Source organism: Scyliorhinus torazame, chromosome 4 (genome assembly GCF_047496885.1).
Source record: "Scyliorhinus torazame isolate Kashiwa2021f chromosome 4, sScyTor2.1, whole genome shotgun sequence".
Taxonomy (NCBI): domain Eukaryota; kingdom Metazoa; phylum Chordata; class Chondrichthyes; order Carcharhiniformes; family Scyliorhinidae; genus Scyliorhinus; species Scyliorhinus torazame.
The window spans coordinates 346469239-346492869 of NC_092710.1; the positions used below are offsets into that span (position 1 = coordinate 346469239).

The following is a 23631-nucleotide window of genomic DNA, read 5'->3' on the forward strand; positions in this document are numbered from 1 at the left end:
CTCCGCGCAGATCTGGCAGTCTTTGGTGAACGCCCTGACTTCCTCGATGGAGATTACGGGCCTTAATGAAGTGATAAAAGTGGGTGACCCCCGGGTGACAGAGATCATTGTGCAGGGTCCGAAGTCGGTCCACTTGTGCGCTGGCACATGTACCTCGGGACAGGGCATTGGGGGGCTCGTTGAGCTTACCGGGGCGATACAAAATCTCGTAATTAAAGGTGGAGAGTTCGATCCTCCACGGCAAGATCTTATCATTTTTGATCTTACCCCGCTGTGTGTTAATAAACATGAAGGCAACCGACCGTTGGTCAGTGAGGAGAGTGAATCTCCTGCCGGCCAGGTAATGCCTCCAGTGCCGCACAGCCTCAACGATTGCTTGGGCCTCCTTTTCGACGGAGTGCCGAATTTCAGAGGCATGGAGGGTGTGGGAAAAGAATGCCACGGGCCTGCCTGCCTGGTTGAGGGTGGCAGCCAGAGCGACGTCTGATGCATCGCTCTCGATTTGGAAGGGGAGCGTCTCGTCGACCGCATGCATCGCGGCCCTGGCGATGTCGGCCTTGATACGGTTGAATGTCTGGTGAGACTCGGCCGTCAGTGGGAAACCGGTGGAGTGGATGAGTGGGCGGGCCTTGTCCGCATAGTTAGGGACCCACTGGGCGTTGTACGAAAAGAACCCCAGGCATCGTTTGATGGCCTTGGGGCAGTGGGGAAAGGGGAGATCCATGAGGGGGCGCATGCGATCGGGGTCGGGCCCTGGAACTCCGTTCTGAACCACATAGCCGTGGATAGCTAATCGGTTCATGCTGAACACACACTTCTCCTTGTTGTAGGTTAGGTTGAGTAGTTTGGCGGTGTGGAGAAATTTGGAAAGGTTAGCATCGTGGTCCTGCTGGTCGTGGCCGCAGAGGTGACGTTATCCAGGGATGGGAAAGTGGCCCGCAGTCCGCACCGGTCAACCATTCGATCCATCTCCCGTTGGAAGACCGAGACCCCGTTAGTGACGCCGAAGGGAACCCTAAGGAAATGGTACCGGCGGCCGTCGGCTTCAAACGTGGATGGGGAGCTGGTGGTAGGCAGATTTCAGGTCCACTGTCGAAAAAACCCGCTACTGTGCAATCTGATTGACCATATCAAATATGCGTGGGAGGGGGTACGCGTCAAGCTTTGTGCACCGATTGATGGTCTGGCTGCAGTCTATGACCATCCTGTTTTTCTCCCCCATTTTCACCACTACCACTTGAGCTCTCCAGGGGCTGTTGCTGGCCTCGATGATACCTTCCTGCAGCAGCTGCTGGACCTCAGACCTGATGGAGGTCCTGTCCTGGGCGCTGTACCGTCTGCTCCTGGTGGCGACGGGTTTGCAATCCAGGGTGAGGTTTGCAAACAGAGAAGGCGGGTCGACCTTAAGGGTCGTGAGGCCGCATACAGTAAGGGGTGGTAGGGGCCCGCCAAATTTCAGGGTTAGGCTCTGGAGGTTGAACTGGAAGTCCAGGCCGAGTAACAGGGCAGCGCAGAGGTTGGGGAGGACGTAGAGCCGGAAGCTGCTGAACTCTACACCCTGGATGGTGAGGGTGGCGATGCAATACCCCCGGATCACCACGGAGTGGGATCCGGAGGCCAGGGAGATTCTTTGGTTAATGGGGTGTACCGCTGTTGCTCTTTTTAGCCTTAGTTTATTAGCTCTGATTACGTCACCTTTGCTCACGAGTCGCCAGGTATCTTTCTGATACCGCCACGTGGTTCAAGTTCAAGTTATGATTAATAAGTCAGCACACCGCTTAGTAAGATTGAAATCAACGGTCATTTATTATATACAACAAGTAATGTTTACACAATAATCCTACTATCTATATAATAAACCTATCACTACTGGCCAATACTTAACTTTAGGAAGAGCCCACCAGGTCAGGGAAACGAATGGCTTATCCAATCGGATCTGGCCCGCGGGATTCAAAAGGCTGCTACAGGTCGATGGCTAGGAGTCTTTATCAGATAGCGATCGCTGGACTCAAACTTACGGTTGCCGGTTGCTGTTCTTGCGGAGGTCTCGAGCAGGTGAAGAAGGAAGAGAGAGAGAGATCTGAACTTGGCCCCTCACTTTATAGGGCCCAGGGGCTCCCCGCCTCCCGGGGCGGCCCTTGACCCTGAGTCCCAAGTGATTGGACCTGTTCCCAATCACTGGGGTCGATACGTCCAATTGTGAGGCGATTCCCCGATCGGGGGGTGGTCGTTCACCTGCCTTTGTTTCGGCCACTGCAGGCGCCGACAGGTCTGGCCCGGTATTCAATTGCTAATATGTTGCAATTTGTTCCCGGGGATAGCTGATTACACTGCAGATGTCTGGGTGGATGGGCTGTTAATAGCCCTGAGTAACGATCTGGGCCAACTTCCCCAGAGCCGAATATGCTATTCTGTCTGCAGCTGTCCGTTTTTGTCTTGTTACCTGCTTTTCCCAGCAGCCTTTCCGGTTAGCCATTTTAAATCGGGTTTTGGCCAATTTAATCAGGAAGCAGCCATTTTACGTGGCTACACCGCGAGGGAGCAGCGCCTTACCGTATCAGGGTGGATGAAGGCAGGATATCTCATGCCTGTCGAACTTCACCTTTGTCGACACGGTCGCGGGGTTGTGCGGTCGGGACTGGTCGATCGTGATGGAGGCGAGACGTGGCTGGTCGTTGGCGGTTTCAGGTGATGAGTGGCCCGATGAGGTGCCCGACGGGCAGCGGTCTTGAGGCGGGTAAGATGGCGGCACCCACGGGCCGCACGTGGTCTGAGGCGAGGAAGATGGCAGCACCCACTGGCCGCACGCGGGGGGTGCAGGGACAATAGCGGCGATTGAGCGGGCCTGGCACACTGCAGCGAAATGTCCTTTCTTGCCGCAGGCCTTGCAGAGCACGCTCCGCGCCGGGCAGCGCTGTCGGGGGTGTTTTGTCTGTCCACAGAAGTAGCACTTGGGTCCCCTGGGGTTGGTTGGCTGCCGCACGGCGCAGGAGTGGAGTTGGCTGGGGGCGGTCGCTGATGGGGTCCACGATGGGGTGGCTGCTGGCGGGGTCCACGATGCCCAGGAGGAGTGGGCCGTGCGGTTGGGGGCATAGGCCTGTACATTGCGTGAGGCGACTGTGAGCGAGAGCGCTAGTTTCTTGGTCGGTGCGAGGTCAAGCGAAGCCCCTTCTAAGAGGCGCTGGCGGATGTATGCCCGTAATGAACGCATCTCTCATTAGCAGGTTAGAATGTTCAGCGGCCGAAACGGCCTGGAAATCACAGTCTCTCGCCAGGGCGAGCAGGGCACGCCAGAAATCTTCCACAGACTCACCAGGAAGTTGGTGCCGCGTGGACAGGAGGTGCCTGGCGCAGATCTTGTTGGTCTGCTGAGCGTAGTTCTCCTTCAGTAGCGTCATGGCCTCTGCATAGGTAGGCGCGTCCTGGATGAGGGGAAAGACATCGGAGCTTCGCCGCGTGTACAGAATCTGGAGCTTCTGTGCTTCTGGGATTGGGTCTGTCGCAGATCCGATGTATGCTTCAAAGCAAGCTAGCCAATGTGCAAAGTCCTTTTTGGCGTTGTCTGCTTGAGGATGCAGCTGCAGGCGATCCGGTTTGATGCGGAGATCCATCTTTGTAAAATCTCTGTGTCATAAATTGATGCACTATCAATTACGACGAGACGAGAGTAGAGAGTAATCGAGGCTTTATTGCACAGAGATGTGTGGCCTCCTACAGCTGCTGCCGAAATGGCTGCAGTTCAGAGAGCACACACATTTATACTCCGCCTGCTGGGCGGAGCTAGCTGGCAGGGATCTACCCCCGTACCTGTAGTACAGGGGCCTTACCGTAATACCCTCATATGCAGTGCAGTATATACAATATAATACAACAGTGGTGACTACCACATTCCAAAGACTACAAAGACTAAGGGCGAGATTGTCCGACCTCCGAGCAGCAGGAAGTGACATGTCGTTCCCTGGCAGCGGGATTCTCTCCCATTTCCTCAGCGGAACCAACACTTGAAAAAAATAGGTGAAGATTGCAGCCTATATTTTACAGTATTGTGAGTGTAACCTATTAAAGTAAGGAACTATTTTCTAATTGTTGGCAATGGGTGCAGAACTGGGGAGGAGTAGTGGTGAGAAAAGCAAATTACTGCGGATGCTGGAATCTGAAACGAAAGTGAAAATGCTGGAAAATCAAAGCTTTGACAAAGAGTCATCGGACTCGAAACGTTCGCTCTTTTCTCTCCCTACAGATGCTGCCAGACCTGCTGAGATTTTCCAGCATTTTCTCTTTCGTTTCGGAGTAGTGGTGAGGCTTTGTGTGTAAAAAATGCCTTCCCAAGAGAGACTGCTGTAAATCTCTCCCTCTGCTGGTCATAAATATGTGATCAAGAACATGAGCGGTCTGAATGGGCCAGTGAAGGGAGCACGCGTGTTCGCGCATTTAAAGGGACTAAAGGCAGACGTGGCAATGCTGCAGGAGACACATTTAAAGGTCACAGACCAGATGAGATTAAAGAAGGGTTGGGTTAGTCAGGTGTTCCACTCAGGGCTGGACTCGAAGACAAGGGGGGTAGCAATTTTGATCTGTAAGCGAGTGACATTTGAGGCTGGGAGAATAGTGGCTGATGAAGGGGGTAGGTATATAATGGTGAGTGGGAAGCTGGAGGGGGTCTGAGTTGTGCTCGTGAATGTCTACGCCCCGAACTGGGACAACGTAGATTTTATGAGGCGCGTGTTAGGTAAAATCCCAGACCTTGGGCGGGATTCTCCCCTACCCGGCAGGGTGGGGGTCCTGGCGTGATGGAGTGGTGTGAACCACTCCGGCGTCGGGCCGCCCCAAAGGTGCGGATTTCTCCGCACCGTTAGGGGCCAAGCCCTCACCTTGAGGGGCTAGCCCCGCGCGGAGTGGTTGGCGTGCCGCCAGCCGGCGGGAAAGGCCTTTGGCGCCACGCCAGCCTGGGCCGAAAGGACTTCACCGGGTGGCGGAAGTCCACGCATGCACGGGAGTGTCAGCGGCTGCTGACATCATCCCTGCACATGCGCAGGGGGGGGGGTCTCTTCCACGGTGGCCATGGTGGCCGTGGCTGAGGGAAAAGAGTGCCCCCACGGCACAGGCCCGCCCGCAGATCGGTGGGCCCCGATCGCGGGCCAGGCCACCTTGGGGGCACCCCCCGGGCCCAGGTCGTCCCGCGCCCCCCCAGGACCCCGAAGCTCGCCCGCGCCGCCTAGTCCCGCTGGGAAGAGAGGTGGTTTGATCCTCGCCGGCGGGACAGGCATTCCAGCAGCGGGACTTCGGCCATCGCGGGCCGGAGAATCGCCGGGGGGGGAGGAGGGGGCTCGCCGACCAGCGCGGCGCGATTCTCACCCCCGCCGAATATCCGGTGCCGGAGAATTCGGCAACCGGCGGGGGCGGGATTCACGCCAGCCCCCGGCGATTCTCCGACCTGGCGGGGGGAATCCCGCCCCTTGAGTCACACAACTTGGTCATGGACCGCTCAAAATCCAGGACAGGGAAGAGGCCGGCGGCGGCAAAGGAGTTGAAGGGTTTTATGGAGCAGATGCGGGGCGTAGACCCCTGAGGTTTACACGGCTGAGGGTAAAGGAATTTTCCTTTTTCTCCCACGTCCACAAAGTTTATTCCCGTATTGACTTTTTTGTTCTGGCCAGGGCATTGATCCCAAAGGTGGTGGGGACGGAATACTCGGCGATTACAGTCTCGGACCATGCCCCACACTGGGTGGATTTGCTGCTTGGGGCAGAGAGAGGGCAGTGTCCGCTGTGGAGACTGGACGTGGGGTTGTTAGCGGATGAGGTGGTTTGCAGACGGGTAAATAAGAGTATCCAGAACTACCTGGAAACAAACGACACAGGAGAGGTATCAGCAGTGACGTTCTGGGAAGCCCTGAAGGCAGTTGTTAGAGGGGAACTAATATCGATCCGGTCCCATAGAGAAAAGAGGGAAAAGGCGGAGAGGGAGAGATTGGTGGAGGAGATACTCCGGGTGGATAGGAAGTATGCAGCGGCCCCGGACACGGGACTCCTGAGGGAGCGGCGAAAGCTTCAGGCAGAGTTTGAATTGTTGACCCCGGGAAAGCGGTAGAACAGCTGAGGAAGGCTAAGGGTGCGGTGTATGACTTTGGGGAGAAGGCGAGCAGGATGCTGGCGCACCAGCTTAGGAAGAGAGAGGCGGCCAGGGAGATTGGGGGAGTAAAGAATAAGGAGGGTAACTTGGTCTCAGACCCGGAGTGGGTGAATGATGTTTTTAAGGAATTCTACAGCAAATTATGTGAGTCGGAACCCCGGCAGGTGTGGAAGGGATGAGGCAATTTCTGGACCAGTTGAGGTTCCCGAGGATGGAGGAGGGTCTGGTGGAGGGGCTGGGGGCGCCGATCGAGATAGAAGAAATTATTAAGGGGCTGGAGGGCATGCAGTCGGGCAAAGCTCCAGGGCCAGATGGCTTTCTGGTGGAATTTTTAAAAATAATTTCAGAGATACTGAGCCCACTGCTGATGGGGACCTTTAATGAGGCGAGAGAGAAGGGAATTCTCCCCCCTACAATGATGCAGGCCTCGATCGCACTCATTCTTAAACGGGAGAAGGACACTGAACAGTGTGGGTCTTACAGGCTAATCTCGTTACTAAATGTGGATGCCAAGCTATTGGCTAAGACCGGGGGTGATGGGAGGATCAGACTAGATTCATTAAGGGCAGGCAACTTAGTGCTAATGTGCGGAGGCTTTTAAATATTGTTATGATGCCCTCGGGAGGAGAGGAAGCAGAGGTTGTGGCAGTAATGGACGCAGAGAAAGCTTTCGATCGGGTGGAGTGGGAGTCCCTGTGGGAGGTGGTGGATAGGTTTGGGTTTGGTGAGTGCTTTATTCGGTGGGTGTGATTGCTGTACCAGGCGCCTGTGGCAAGCGTGCGTACGAACCGGCTTAGGTCGGGGTATTTTAAATTGCATCGGGAGACGAGGCAAGGGTGTCCCCTCTCCCCGTTGTTATTTGCTCTAGCCATTGAGCCGCTGGCCATAGCGCTGAGAGCTTCAAGGAACTGGCGGGGGCTGGTCCGGGGAGGGGGTGGAGCATCGGATCTTGCTTTACGCGGATGATCGCCTCCTGTATATTTCGGACCCACTGGAGGGGATGGGGGAGGTCATGCGGATCTTGAGGGAATTTGGCAGTTTCTCGGGGTATAAATTGAATGTGGGTTAGAGCGAGCTGTTTGTGATCCAGGCTAAAGGACAGGAGAAGAGACTGAGTGAGCTGCCGCTGAGGAGGGTAGAGAAGAGTTTTCGTTTCCTGGGTATACAGGCGGCCCGGAAGTGGGATAAGCTTAATCTGACCCAGCAGGTGGAACAAATAGAAGGGGACTTTAAAAGATGGGACATGCTCCCGCTGTCTCTGGCGGGGAGGGTACAGACCATGAAAACGACGGTCCTCCCCAGGTTTCTATTTGTATTCCAGTGCCTTCCCATCTTCATCCCCAAGGTCTTTTTTAAGCGGGTTAATAAGATCGTCTCGGGATTTGTGTGGTCGAACAAGACCCCGCGAGTAAAGAGAGCTGCTGCAACACAGTCGGGGGGAGGGTGGGCTGGCGCTGCCGAACTTTTGCAGCTACGACTGGGCGGCCAACATTGCCATGATCAGGAAGTGGGTATTGGGGGAGGGGTCGGCATGGGAGCGGTTGGAGGCAGCATCATGCAAAGGCACCAGTTTGGGAGCGCTGGTAACGGCACCTCTGTCATTCTCGCCGGCCCGCTACTCCACAGGTCCGGTGGTGGTGGCGGCACTGAAGATCTGGGGGCAGTGGAGGAGACACAAGAGGGTGGAAGGAGTGCGGTCTGGACCCCGATATGTAATAAACACAGGTTCCTACCGGGTAGGATGGATGGCGGGTTCCAGAGCTGGCAGAGGCGGGTATCGAAAGGATGGGTGACCTGTTTATAGATGGAAGATTTCCCAGCCTGCAGGCGCTGGAGGACAAATTTAAACTGCCGCCAGGGAACGTATATACAAGTGCGGGCCTTCCTGAGGAAGCAGGTGGTGGCCTTCCCGCTGTCGCCACGGGGGATACAGGATCGAGTAGTTTCTGGTACCTGGGTGGGGGAGGGGAAGGTGTCGGATATCTACCAGGAGCTGTCGAAGGCAGAGGAAAGCCCGGTGGAGGAGCTTAAGGGCAAATGGGAGGAGGAGTTAGGAGGAGAATTAGAGCCGGGTCTGTGAGCGGAAGCCCTAATTAGGGTCAATTCCTCCTCATCATGTGCTAGGGTCAGTTTAATCCAGTTTAATGTGGTCCACCGGGCACACATGACGGCGGCGAGGATGAGCAAGTTTTTCGGGGTAGAAGACAAATGTGCGAGGTGGGCGGGAAGCCCAGCAAACCATGTCCATACGTTTTGGGCATTCCCGAAGCTTGGAGGGTTCTGGCAGGGGTTTGCCAAGACAATGTCCAAGGTGCTAGGTGCCAAGTCCATTTATTATTTTTATAAAGTTCTCTTTGCACCTCTTAGATCTAACCCAAGATATCCTCATGGTTTGAGGATGGGAAAGGCTGATTAAACAAATCTGGAAAACAAAACCATGATTATCTTCATTGATTTACCTGGCCAGGAGCCTCATGGAGGAATTGTATGAGCTGGAAATCTGGTTCACTGAAGCTGTAATATGCTAGTTTAATCACAGAATGTAATGAACCTTGCTGCATCCGCAATAAGTCACTTAGCCAGAGTTCCACAGGTCCCTTTGCAATCACTGGGCTATCAAGCTGCATGTCAGATAAAAAGACACAATATCATCAATATCAATGTTAATTAACATGTCAGATATTTAAACACGTTCAAAAAAAATTGGAAGAAAATAACTCATTATTAACTAGGAGATTTCAAATAAATATTCTTATCATATAAGTTAATCACAAAAATATATCATTATCTTTATTTCAGCCCATTGAGCTGTCTTTTTCCAATTCATTCTTGAGATGAGAGTGTCACTGTCAGGACAAACATTTATTACTGTGATGACCCATGTGCTGGTAAAAGGTTGTATTTAAATTTGTGCAATGGCCCTTTAAGGGCTAAGTGGACTGGAGATTATTTTTGATGTGGAGATGCCGGCCTTGGACTGGGGTGAGCACAGTACGAAGTCTTACAACACCAGGTTAAAGTCCAACAGGTTTGTTTCGATGTCACTAGCTTTCGGAGCGCTGCTCCTTCCTCAGGTGAATGAAGAGGTCTGTTCCAGAAACACATATATAGACAAATTCAGATCCAGATCCAGATCCAGATCCTGTAAAGATTTAATCACCCGCTAATGCTCGCATTCCTAGCATTGTTTGGCATCTTTGAATTTGTCTATATATGTGTTTCCGGAACAGACCTCTTCATTCACCTGAGGAAGGAGCAGCGCTCCGAAAGCTAGTGACATCGAAACAAACCTGTTGGACTTTAACCTGGTGTTGTAAGACTTCGTACGGAGATTATTTTGAAAGAGGGTTTTCTGATTATGATGGTTCTAAGTAATGCCCACCTGACCTTGGGTTGCTATGGGAATGGAAAGGGTTGAAAGTGTAACGATGCATGTTCACAGACTTCATCAGAATGTATTTATTATAAACAACAAAGGACAGCATAGCACAGGAACAGGCCCTTCGGCCCTCCAAGCCTGTACCGGTCATGATACCACCCTTGGCCAAAACCCTCAGCACTTCCTAGTGCTGTATCCCTCTTTACCCATCCTATCCATGTATTTGTCAAGATGCCTTTTGAACGCCGTCAACGTCATTTTTATAAATGACCTGGAGGAGGGTGGAGAAGGATTGGTGAGTAAATTTGCAGATGACACGAAAGTCGGTGGAGTTGTGGACAGTGCGGAAGGATGTTACAAGTTACAGAGGGACATAGATAAGCTGCAGAGGGCTGAGAGGTGGCAAATGGAGTTTAATGCAGAAAAGTCTGAGGTGATTCATTTTGGAAGGAATAACAGGAAGACAGCGTACTGGGCTAATGGTAAGATTCTTGGCAGTGTGGATGAGCAGAGAGATCTCGGTGTCCATGTACATAGATCCCTGAAAGTTGCCACTCAGGTTGAGAGGGTTGTTAAGAAGGCGTACGGTGTGTTAGCTTTTATTGGTAGAGGGATTGAGTTTCGGAGCCATGAGGTCATGTTGCAGCTGTACAAAACTCTGGTGCAGCCGCATTTAGAGTATTGCGTGCAATTCTGGTCACCGCATTATAGGAAGGATGTGGAAGCATTGGAAAGGGTGCAGAGGAGATTTACCAGAATGTTGCCTGGTATGGAGGGAAGATCTTATGAGGAAAGGCTGAGGAACTTGAGGCTGTTATTGTTAGAGAGAAGAAGGTTAAGAGGTGACTTAATTGAGGCATAGAAGATGATCAGAGGATTGGATAGGGTGGACAGTGAGAGCCTTTTTCCTCGGATGGTGATGTCTAGCACGAGGGGACATAGCTTTAAATTGAGGGGACATAGATATAAGACAGACGTCAAAGGTAGGTTCTTTACTCAGAGAGTAGTAAGGGTGTGGAATGCCCTGCCTGCAACAGTAGTGGACTCGCCAACACTAAGGGTATTCAAATGGTCATTGGATAGACATATGGACGATAAGGGAATAGTGTAAATGGGCTTTAGAGTGGTTTCACAGGTCGGCGCAACATCGCGGGCTGAAGGGCCTGTACTGCGCTGTAATGTTCTTTGTTCTATGTTCTATGTTAACGTATCTGCTTCCACAACCTCCCCTGGCAACGTGTTCCAGGCACTCACCACCCTCTGTGTAAAAAACCTGCCTCACATATCTCCTCTAAACGTTGCTCCGCAGACCTTAAACTTAATCCCCCTGGTAACTGACCCCTCCACCCTGAGAAAGAGTACCTGCTCATCCACTCTATTCATGCCTCTCATAATCTTGTAGAGCACTATCAGGTCGCCCCTCCGTCGTTCTAATGAAAACAGTCCGAGTCAATTCAGCCTCTCTGCATAGCTAATACCCACCAAACCAGGCACCATCCAGGTAAACCTTCTCTGCACACGCTCCAAAGCCTCCACATCCTATTGATAGTGTGGTGACCAGAACTGTGCGCAATACTCCAAGTGCGGCCTTACCAAGGTTCTGTACAACTGGAGCATGACTCGCCAATTTTGTACTCGATGCCCTGACGATTGAAGGCAAACATTCCGTTGTTGCTAATTTGCATGTTGTCTCTTAATTTGGCTCTGTTTAATTACGTTTGCTCAAGAGTCGCCAGGTATCTTTCGACACCACCACAAGGTTCAGAACCGAATACTGATCAAAGATTCGATATACCAGTTAGTAAGTTCAAAAGCAATGCTCATTTATTTACACACAGCCAAATCTACTCATGCATAAACTCTACAAACTAAACTACCACTAATACTAAAGCCTATACTTAGCTTTGGGTGCCCACTCAGTCAGAGGAACAATGGCCGTTGCTCGGTTCTGAGGCTGTTGGGTTGAGCTGTTTACAGGATAGCAACTAGGAGCGTCTATCTCGTAGCGTGCGTTGACTTGGAACTTACTTGGTCTGATGTAGCAACTCAGCGGGTCTCTCTTCGTTGAGAGCCAAGGCCAAAGAAGAACGATTCTCTCTTTGGTGAGTGCTTATGTACTCAAAAGGGCTTTGCGCACTTTTGGGCGGGCCTTGAACTTGGCCTCAATTAATTGGTCCTTTCCCAATCATTCGTATCGATCTTCCTCCAATAGAGGGCTGGTTCCCTGATTCCTGGGCGTGTCCTAGTGACCGTTGGTCTGCTTTGTTTTAGTCTCTTCTGGCGCCAGGGTGTCTGCCTTAACATTGTGGATCTAAATGTTTCCCTTTTGTCCCCGGAGATGGCTCATTAGTATGTAGATTGCTTAGCAGTTTCTGTCCTGTCTGAGAGCTAATGTTCTAATCAATAGACAGACCTTGCACCTGCTTGTTTCTCAGTATTGTCCAATTTTCCCTGCATTCTTTGCAAGTGTCCATTTTGTAATCGGGATGTGGCCATCCCAGATGGCTACACCGTATGCTTTCTTGACTACCTTGTCCACTTGTGTTGCCACTTCCAAAGATCTGTGGATCTGTACGGGCAGATCTCTCTGACTTTCTATATTCCAAAGAGTTTTGCCATATACGGTATATTTTCCCTCTATGTTAGACCTTCCAAAATGCATTACCTCACATTAAACTCCATTTGCCATTTCTCTGCCCAAGTCTCCAACCTATCTATGTCCTGCTGTATCCTCTGACAATCCTCAACACTATCTGCCACTCCACCAGCTTGGTGTCATCCGTGAACTTACTAACTACCACCACCACAGAAGCATTTACTTTGGTGGGTGCACATTCTAGATTAGGCTTAGAGTTACAATCTGGTGAGCACAGCACAGATACATGGCCATAACTGATGGAACATGTGACAGCCAAAGTCTCTGATACTCAGAGGCCAGAGACCAGACCCACAGTGAGCTCCATTCAGATGACAGAGCCTTGGACTCAACCATAAAAACTCTGTTGGAGATGCAGAGATAAACAGGGGACCATAAGGCACATATGTCAGAGACCATGCACAGACTTGAACAAAGGCTGGATGAGTCTGTCCAAGCTGTCAGTTGTCATGGCTCCAGCATGTGAGCACTTGGCTGCCTCCTTGGAAAGAGTTGCAGCCTTGAAGCACAGGTCCAGCATAACACACTGCAGTTGCAAGGAGATGTACTCTGACCTGCACTCTGTCACTCCAGTCATGGGTGCAGTATAACTGTGGCGACGGAAGAGGGGAATGAGGTACTTTGACCTCCCTTTCATTCCCCCTTCTCCTCAAGGAATCAGTGAGGTGCCATCTCTCACACCAGAGGTTTCATCCCAGGACATGCCAAAGGTGCCCCACCTCCACACTGCCACTGACTCCATTGCCTCCTGAAGGTCAGGCTGTGGAGGGTGCACCTCCATCTGTGCAGGAGACTTTCAGCAGCCATTTATGTCTCAAACCACCAGAGGATGGCTGTCAAAATAATCTCAGATGCCAGGGCAGAGCAGTCAGGCTGCCTCCACATCATTGGAGATGTGGAGGCCTTACATAGAAAAGAAAAATTAAGAAATTGTAAGGACACAAAGGTGTCACAGCTGTCTAATCATTCTGTATAAAACACACTTGTAAATATATTTTGAATTTGTTTTCACCAGATGAGAAAGAATGAATTGGCTCCCCTCTATTCAGCTTCCACAATTACTCACAAAACACTTCTAGTTTATTTTTCACAAGAATGTGTCTTTTCCAAATAAGAATGTATTTAATTAGCAAGATGTGGTAGTATGTATTGGGGGTCATGTGGGACTGGAAGCCCTAATGTCATTGGCTGACAGATCCCGGGTCCTGGTTGGCCGTTGACCTCAAGCTCCGCCCTGAAGGCGGAGTATAAGAAGCCGGAGTCTTCCCCCGCAGGCCAGTTTACTATCGAGCTGCGGGGGAACAGACACGCTTAATAAAGCCTCATCGACTTCACTCTATTCGTCTCACGGAGTCTTTGTGCGCTACAATTTATTAAGCGTGCCTAAAAAAAAAAAAGGACTATGGAGCTCAGGATCATTCCGGAATGCCTGAGGATCAGCCCCCACGCAGTGAACGCGGCAGCAGCCTTCAAGCACTGGCAGACTTGCTTCGAGGCCTACCTCAGAACGACCACCGGCCGAGTCTCAGAAGACCAAAAACTGCAGGTCCTGCACTCGAGGGTGAGCACGGAGATTTTCTCCCTCATCGAAGACTCGGACGATTTCCAGACGGCGTTCGCAGCACTGAAAAGTCTCTATGTCCGCCCTGTTAACCAAATCTACGCTCGCTACCAGCTCGCGACGAGACGGCAAGCTCCCGGAGAATCGATGGACGAGTTCTACGCCGCGCTGCTGATTTTGGGACGAGCCTGCAGCTGCCCGTCGGTGAACGCAAACGAACACACGGACATGTTAATGCGCGATGCTTTTGTGGCAGGTATGCAATCCTCCCAAATCCGCCAAAGACTTCTAGAAAAAGAGTCGCTAGGACTCTCAGAGGCACGGGCCCTAGCAGCCTCCCTAGACGTGGCCGCGCGTAATACCCGCGCCTACGGCCCCGACCGCGCGGCAACCCATTGGGCCCCGTACGTACCCGTCGCGGCAAACCCCCTACCCCCCCCCCCCGGACACCCCACAGGCTTGCGCGGTCCAAACGCCGAGTCGCACCGGGGGCGCCTGCTATTATTTCTGCGGCCAGGCGAAACACCCCCGACAGCGCTGCCCAGCCCGCGCAGCTATCTGCAAAAGCTGCGGGAAAAAGGGCCATTATGCGGTTGTGTGCCGGTCCCGCGAGGTCGCCGCTGTCCCAGGAGCACAGGGAACCCTGCAAGCCGTTTACGCGCCCCAACCCCCCAAGCACGCCATGTACGACCCGCAGGCGCAGCCGCTCTGGGTCCCGACCACTGCGGGCCCGGGAGAACTGGGAGCCCTGCATGCCGCCTACGCTCCCCAACCCCCCTCCCCGCAGCCCATGTATGACCCGCCGCCGGCGCTACCGCTTTGGGTCCCGGCCAACACTCTCCACGGAGAGGAGGGAGTTTTCCGCGTCCCTAACGCCACCCTAACCCCCACCCCGCGCCCCACGCCTGACCCGCCGGCGCCACCTACTTGGGCCCCGACCACCGCTGTCCCCGGTGAGGGAGCTCCGCGCGGTCCTAGCGCTCCCCAGCCCCCCCAGCACACCATGTGCGACCCGCAGACGCCGCCATTTTGGGTCCCGGCCACCACGAGGGGAGGAGGAGCGCCGATGTGCGACCCGCAGACGCCGCCATTTTGGGTCCCGGCCACCACGAGGGGAGGAGGGGCGCCGCCATCTTGGACCGCCCCAGACCTGTACGACGCATGGGGGCGGCCATTTTGTCCACCCCCGCCGCCATCTTGTGACCCCCCAGCCACGTGCGATGTATGGGGGCGGCCATTTTGTTCATCCACGACGCCATCTTGGGCGGCAACAACGGACCCCACTCCACTACTACAACCACGGCTCGCTTCGATTACGCTCGATCAAGCTCGGCCCCGGACACTCCAGACGACGACGACAACGGTACTAATAAACGGCCACGAGACGCCATGCCTAGTCGACTCTGGGAGCACGGAAAGCTTTATACACCCCGACACGGTAAGACGCTGTTCCTTGACCACCTATCCCAGCGCACAAAAGATTTGCCTAGCTGCAGGATCCCACTCCGTACAGATCCAGGGATTCTGCATAGTTACCCTAACGGTGCAGGGGAGGGAGTTCAAAAACTACAAACTAAACGTCCTTCCCCAACTCTGTGCCCCTACCTTGCTGGGATTAGATTTCCAATGCAATCTACAGAGCCTTACGTTCAAATTCGGCGGCCCCATACCCCACTCACTATCTGCGGCCTCGCAACCCTCAAGGTGCAACCCCCGTCCTTGTTTGCGAACCTCACCCCGGATTGCAAACCCGTCGCCACTAGGAGCAGACGGTACAGCGCCCAGGACCGGACCTTCATTCGCTCCGAAGTCCAGCGGCTACTAAAGGAGGGCATAATCCAGGCCAGCAATAGTCCCTGGAGAGCGCAGGTGGTAGTAGTGAAGACAGGGGAGAAACAAAGGATGGTCATTGACTATAGCCAGACCATCAACAGGTACACACAACTAGACGCGTACCCTCTCCCCCGCATATCCGACATGGTCAATCAGATTGCCCAAGATAACGTCTTCTCCACCGTGGACCTCAAGTCCGCCTACCATCAGCTCCCCATCCGCCCAAGTGACCGCAAGTACACAGCCTTCGAGGCAAACGGGCGATTATACCATTTCCTACAGGTCCCTTTTGGCGTCACAAACGGGGTCTCGGTCTTCCAACGGGAGATGGACCGAATGGTTGATCAACATGGGTTGCGGGCCACGTTCCCGTATCTCGACAATGTAACCATCTGCGGCCACGATCAGCAGGACCACGACGCCAACCTCCAAAAATTCCTCCAGACCGCCAAAGCCTTGAACCTCACGTACAACGAGGACAAGTGCGTTTTTAGCACCGACCGGCTAGCCATTCTGGGCTACGTAGTGCGCAATGGGATAATAGGCCCCGACCCCGAACGTATGCGCGCACTCATGGAATTTCCCCTACCGCACTGCCCAAAAGCCCTGAAACGCTGATTGGGGTTTTTTTCCTACTACGCCCAGTGGGTCCCCCAGTACGCAGACAAGGCCCGCCCCCTAATACAGACCACGACCTTCCCTCTGTCGACAGAGGCTTGCCAGGCCTTCAGCCACATCAAAGCGGATATCGCAAAGGCCACGATGCGCGCCATCGACGAGTCCCTCCCCTTCCAGGTCGAGAGCGACGCCTCCGACGTAGCTCTAGCGGCCACCCTTTACCAAGCGGGCAGACCCGTGGCCTTTTTCTCCCGGACCCTCCACGCCTCAGAAATCCGCCACTCTTCAGTAGAAAAGGAAGCCCAAGCCATAGTGGAAGCTGTGCGACATTGGAGGCATTACCTGGCCGGCAGGAGATTCACTCTCCTCACGGACCAACGGTCGGTAGCCTTCATGTTCGATAGTGCACAGCGGGGCAAAATCAAAAACGACAAAATCTTAAGGTGGAGGATCGAGCTCTCCACCTTCAACTATGAGATTTTGTATCGTCCCGGAAAGCTGAACGAGCCGTCCGATGCCCTATCCCGCGGCACATGTGCCAACGCACAAATTAACCGCCTCCAAACCCTCCACGAGGACCTCTGCCACCCGGGGGTCACTCGGTTTTACCACTTCATCAAGTCCCGCAATCTCCCATACTCCTTGGAGGAGGTCCGTACAGTCACGAGGGACTGCCACATCTGCGCGGAATGCAAGCCGCATTTTTTCAGGCCAGATGGAGCGCACCTGATTAAGGCTTCCCGCCCCTTTGAACGCCTCAGTCTCAATTTCAAAGGGCCACTCCCCTCCACCGACCGCAACGCATATTTTCTTAATGTAGTGGACGAATACTCCCGCTTCCCTTTTGCCATTCCCTGTTCTGACATGACCGCGGCCACAGTCATTAAAGCCCTGAACAGCATCTTCACACTGTTCGGTTACCCCGCATACGTCCACAGCGACAGGGGGTCCTCTTTCATGAGTGACGAGCTGCGCCAGTTCCTGCTCAGCAAGGGCATAGCCTCAAGCAGGACGACCAGCTACAACCCCCGGGGGAACGGGCAAGTAGAAAGGGAGAACGGCACGGTCTGGAAGGCCGTCCTACTGGCCCTACGGTCCAGGGATCTCCCAGTTTCACGGTGGCAGGAGGTCCTCCCGGACGCTCTCCATTCCATCCAGTCGTTATTATGTACGAGCACTAATCAAACGCCTCATGAGCGTCTCCTTGTCTTCCCTAGGAGGTCCTCCTCTGGAACTTCGCTGCCGACCTGGCTGGCGGCCCCAGGACCCATCCTGCTCCGAAAGCATGTGCGGGCACATAAGGCGGACCCGTTGGTCGAAAGAGTTCACCTCCTCCACGCGAACCCCCAGTACGCCTACGTGGAGTACCCCGACGGCCGACAGGACACGGTCTCCCTGCGGGATCTGGCGCCCGCCGGCAACACGCACACCCCCCCCGACACCATCAACCCAACCCCCCCCCTTCCTGCCACCGCCGCACCCCGCGACCGCCCCCTTCCCAGGAGGATCGGTTCCCCTCCCCTCAGCACCGACCAAGAATCAAGCCCGAGCTGAAACCGTACGGCTCCTGGAGGCGACAACACTGGTACAAGCACCACCACCACCGCCGGGGCCGAGGCGATCGACACGGACGACCAGACCGCCCGACCGACTCGTGGCGTCGATGTAAAACAAATATGGACTGTTCACAAGAACATTTTGCTTTTCTTCCTATACCCTCTGTAAATAGTTGCAACAGGACGAAATTGTCCAATACTGTATTGCCATGTGAATGTCTTGTCCTCCCAGGACCAGCCCTGTAAACCCTTACCACCATACGAAGCATCACCCCGCCGGGTTCATTTTTGACAAGGGGTGAATGTGGTAGTATGTATTGGGGGTCATGTGGGACTGGAAGCCCTAATGTCATTGGCTGACAGATCCCGGGTCCTGGTTGGCCGTTGACCTCAAGCTCCGCCCTGAAGGCGGAGTATAAGAAGCCGGAGTCTTCCCCCGCAGGCCAGTTTACTATCGAGCTGCGGGGGAACAGACACGCTTAATAAAGCCTCATCGACTTCACTCTATTCGTCTCACGGAGTCTTTGTGCGCTACACAAGAAAGAGCCAATAAAATCAGATTTTCTTTAGTTAAGAAAAGAGCAAATTTATTGACCAGTGAACCTGAGAAAAAACAATAAAACATGGCTCACATTCATCATATCCCACAGACTACACTCATCACACACCATGCACACATACCACACACAAACCACTCACACACAGCGCGCACACACCACACACACGCACACCACACACACACCACACACCATACACACCACACACACCACACACCATACACACCACACACACCACACTCACACAGCACACACCAGACACACCACACTCAGACACCACACACCACACACCAGTCACAGCACACACCAGACACACCACACACACACCACACACACACACAGCACACACACACCACACACACACACACCACACACACACCACACACACACCACACACCATACACACCACACACACCACACACACACGCCACACACACACCACACACCAGACACACCACACACACACACACCACACACACCACACACATACCACACACACACACCACACACCATACACACCACACACATACCACACGCACACCACACACACCACACACACACACACCACACACCAGTCACACCACACACCAGACACACCACACACACACCACACACACACACCGCACACCATACACATAACACACACCACACCCACACCACACACACAAACACACCACACACACACCACAAACACACACACCACACACACCACACAAATACCACACACACACACCACAACACACACACCATACACCATACACACCACACACACACCACACACATCATACACAACACACATACCACACGCACACACACCACACACACACACACCACACACCAGACACACACCACACACACCACACACACACCACACACCAGACACACACCACACACACCACACACATGCACCAGACACCATACACACCACACACATACCACACACACACCACACACACCACACACACACACCAGACACACCACACACACACCACACCATACACACACCACACACACACCACACACACACACCACACACACACCACACACACACCACAGCACGGTAGCATTGTGGATAGCACAATTGCTTCACAGCTCCAGGGTCCCAGGTTCGATTCCGGCTTGGGTCACTGTCTGTTCGGAGTCTGCACATCCTCCCCGTGTGTGCGTGGGTTTCCTCCGCGTGCTCCGGTTTCCTCCCATAGTCCAAAGATGTGCAGGTTGGGTGGATTGGCCATGATAAATTGCCCTTAGTGTCCAAAATTGCCCTTAGTGTTGGGTGGGGTGACTGGGTTATGGGGATAGGGTGGAGGTGTTGACCATGGGTAGGGTGCTCTTTCCAAGAGCCGGTGAAGACTCGATGGGCCAAATGGCCTCCTTCTGCACAGTACATTCTATGTTAAATACACACCACACACACACACACACCACACACCAGACACCACACACCAGACACACCACACACACACCACACACACACACCACACACCACACACACACCACACACACACACATTCAAATACCCACACACACACCACACACACCACATACACACACCACACATACACTCCCACACATGCATACACACACACCACACACACACACACACCACACACCACACACACACCACACACACACCACACACACCAGACACACCACACATACACCACACACACACACCACACACACCAGACACCACACACCAGACACACCACACACACACCACACACACCATACACACCACACACATACCACACACCCACACCACACACCATACACACCACACACATACCACACACACACCACACACACCACACACACACACAGACACACACACACATTCAAATACCCACACACACACCACACACACCACATACACACACCACACATACACTCCCACACATGCATACACACACACCACACACACACACACACACACCACACACACACCACACCCACACCACACACACCAGACACACCACACATACACCGCACACACACACCACACACACCAGACACCACACACCAGACACACCACACACACACCACACACACCATACACACCACACACATACCACACACACACACCACACACCATACACACCACACACATACCACACACACACCACACACACCACACACACACACAGACACACACACACACATTCAAATACCCACACACACACAACACACACCACATACACACACCAGACATACGCACCCACACATACATACACACACACCACACACACACACACCATACACACACCACACACCAGACACACACCAGACACACACACCACACACACCACACACCATACACACCACACACATACCACACACACACCACACACACACCACAAACACACACCGCACACACACCACACACACACACACACACCACACACACACACCACACACCAGACACCACACACCAGACACCACACACCAGACACACCACACACACACACCATACACACCACACACATACCACACATACACACCACACACACACCACACACACACACACACCACACACACACCACACACACACACCACACACCATACACACAACACACATACCACACACACACCACACACCATACACACCACACATACCACACACACCACACACACACCACACACCAGGCACACCACACACACCACACACACACCGCACACCATACACACCACACACACACCACACACACACCACACCACACACACACCACACACACACCACAAACACACACACCACACACACACCACACACACACACCAAACACACACCACACACCATACACACCACACATACCACACACAAACCACACACCAGACACACACCACACACACACACCAGACACCATACACACCACACACATACCACACACACACCACACACACACCACACACACACACCACACCACACACACACACACACACACACACACCACACACACCACACACCACACACACACACACACCACCCACACCAGACACACACCAGACACACACCAGACACACACCAGACACACACACACCACACACACACCACACACCAGACACACACCAGACACACCACACACACATAACAGACACCATACACACCACACACACACCACACACACACCACACACACACACACACCACACACACCACACACACACACACCACACACACCACACACCAGACACACCACATTCACACCACACACACACCACAGCACGGTAGCATTGTGGATAGCACAATTGCTTCACAGCTCCAGGGTCCCAGGTTCGATTCCGGCTTGGGTCACTGTCTGTGCGGAGTCTGCACATCCTCCCCGTGTGTGCGTGGGTTTCCTCCGGGTGCTCCGGTTTCCTCCCATCGTCCAAAGATGTGCAGGTTAGGTGGATTGGCCATGATAAATTGCCCTTAGTGTCCAAAATTGCCCTTAGTGTTGGGTGGGGTTACTGGGTTATGGGGATAGGGTGGAGGTGTTGACCGTGGGTAGCGTGCTCTTTCCAAGAGCCGGTGCAGACTTGATGGGCTGAATGGCCTCCTTCTGCACAGTAAATTCTATGTTAAATACACACCACACACGCACCACACACACACACACCATACACGCACCACACACACACACCACACACACACCACACACCAGACACACCACACACATACCACACACACACACACCACACACACACACACACCACACACAAACCACACACACACATACCACACACGCACCACACACACACACACCACACACACATTCAAATACCCACACATGCACCACACACACCACATACACACACCACACATACACACCCACACATGCATACACACACACCACACACATCCACATGCACACACGCCACACACACACACCACACACACATCCACATGCAGACACACCGCACACACACCACACATACCACACACACACACTACACACATACCCCACACATACCACACACACACACCACACACACACCACACACACACACCACACACACACACCACACACCACATACACACCCACACATGCATACACACCACACACACATCCACATGCACACACGCCACACACACCACACTCACATCCACATGCACACACGCCACACACACAGACCACACACACATCCACATGCACACACGCCACACACACACACCACACACACACCACACACACAGACCACATGCACACACACGACACACACACACCACACACACACACACACCACACACACACACTACACACACATACCCCACACATACCACACACACATACCCCACACATACCACACACACATACCCCACACATACCACACACACACACCACACACATACCACACACACCACACACACACCACACACACACTACACACACATACCCCACACATACCACACACACACATACACACCACACACACACACACCACATACACACATCCACATGCACACACACCACACACCACACACCACACACCACACATGCACACACATACAAATACACACACACCACATACACAAACCACACACACACCACACATACACACACACATGCATACACACACACCACACACACATCCACATGCACACACACCACACACAGACCACACACACACATCCACATGCACACACACCACACACACCATACACACACCACACATACATGCACACACACACACACAAAGCACGGAGAAGGTGCTACAAGAAAGGGAGTGGTCCTGGACTTAATTTTACGTTACAAAGTCAGGGAAGTGGTTTAAGTCTCAATGGCGGAGCATTTTGCAGACAGCGATCATAAGTCGGTTACATTCAAAATTGTTATGGAAAATGAAAAGAATGGGCCTGAAATCAAAGTTCTAAACTGGGGAAAGGTTGATTTTAATAAGGTGAGATATGATTTGGCCAGAGTAGACTGGGAGCAGATACTTTAGATAAATGTGTGACAGAACAGCGGGACGCATTCAAGAAGTAAATAGGGATGGTACAAGGCCAACATGTTCCAATCAATGAAAAGGTTGGGACCAACAAATCCAGTGAACTCTGGATATCGAGGGCTTTACAGCATTGGTTCAGGAGAAAAAGGGAAGCTTATGGCAAATATTGAGGGCTCAAAGCGGCAGATGCCCTAGAGGTATATACAAAGAACAAAGAAAATTACAGCACAGGAACAGGCCCTTCGGCCCTCCCAGCCTGCGCTGATCCAGATCTTTTATCTAAACATGTCTTCTATTTTCCAAGGATCTACTTCCCTCTGTTCCCCGCCCATTCATATATCTGTCTAGATGCATCTTAAATGATGCTATCGTGCTCGCCTCTACCACCTCCGCTGGTAAAGTGTTCCAGGC

At 53.0% G+C, this 23631-nt stretch overlaps 1 protein-coding gene across 1 annotated transcript in view; it reads right to left on the bottom strand.

Annotated features, from left to right (window-relative positions):
• The window catches only part of LOC140411508 (dynein axonemal heavy chain 8-like), a 2059122-nt gene that overhangs the window by 926119 nt on the left and 1109372 nt on the right, over positions 1 to 23631 (bottom strand). The window contains exon 40 of the mRNA XM_072500594.1: positions 8592 to 8753. Within this exon, the coding sequence (XP_072356695.1) occupies positions 8592 to 8753 (162 nt within the window). The remainder of the gene's footprint in view (positions 1 to 8591; positions 8754 to 23631) is intronic.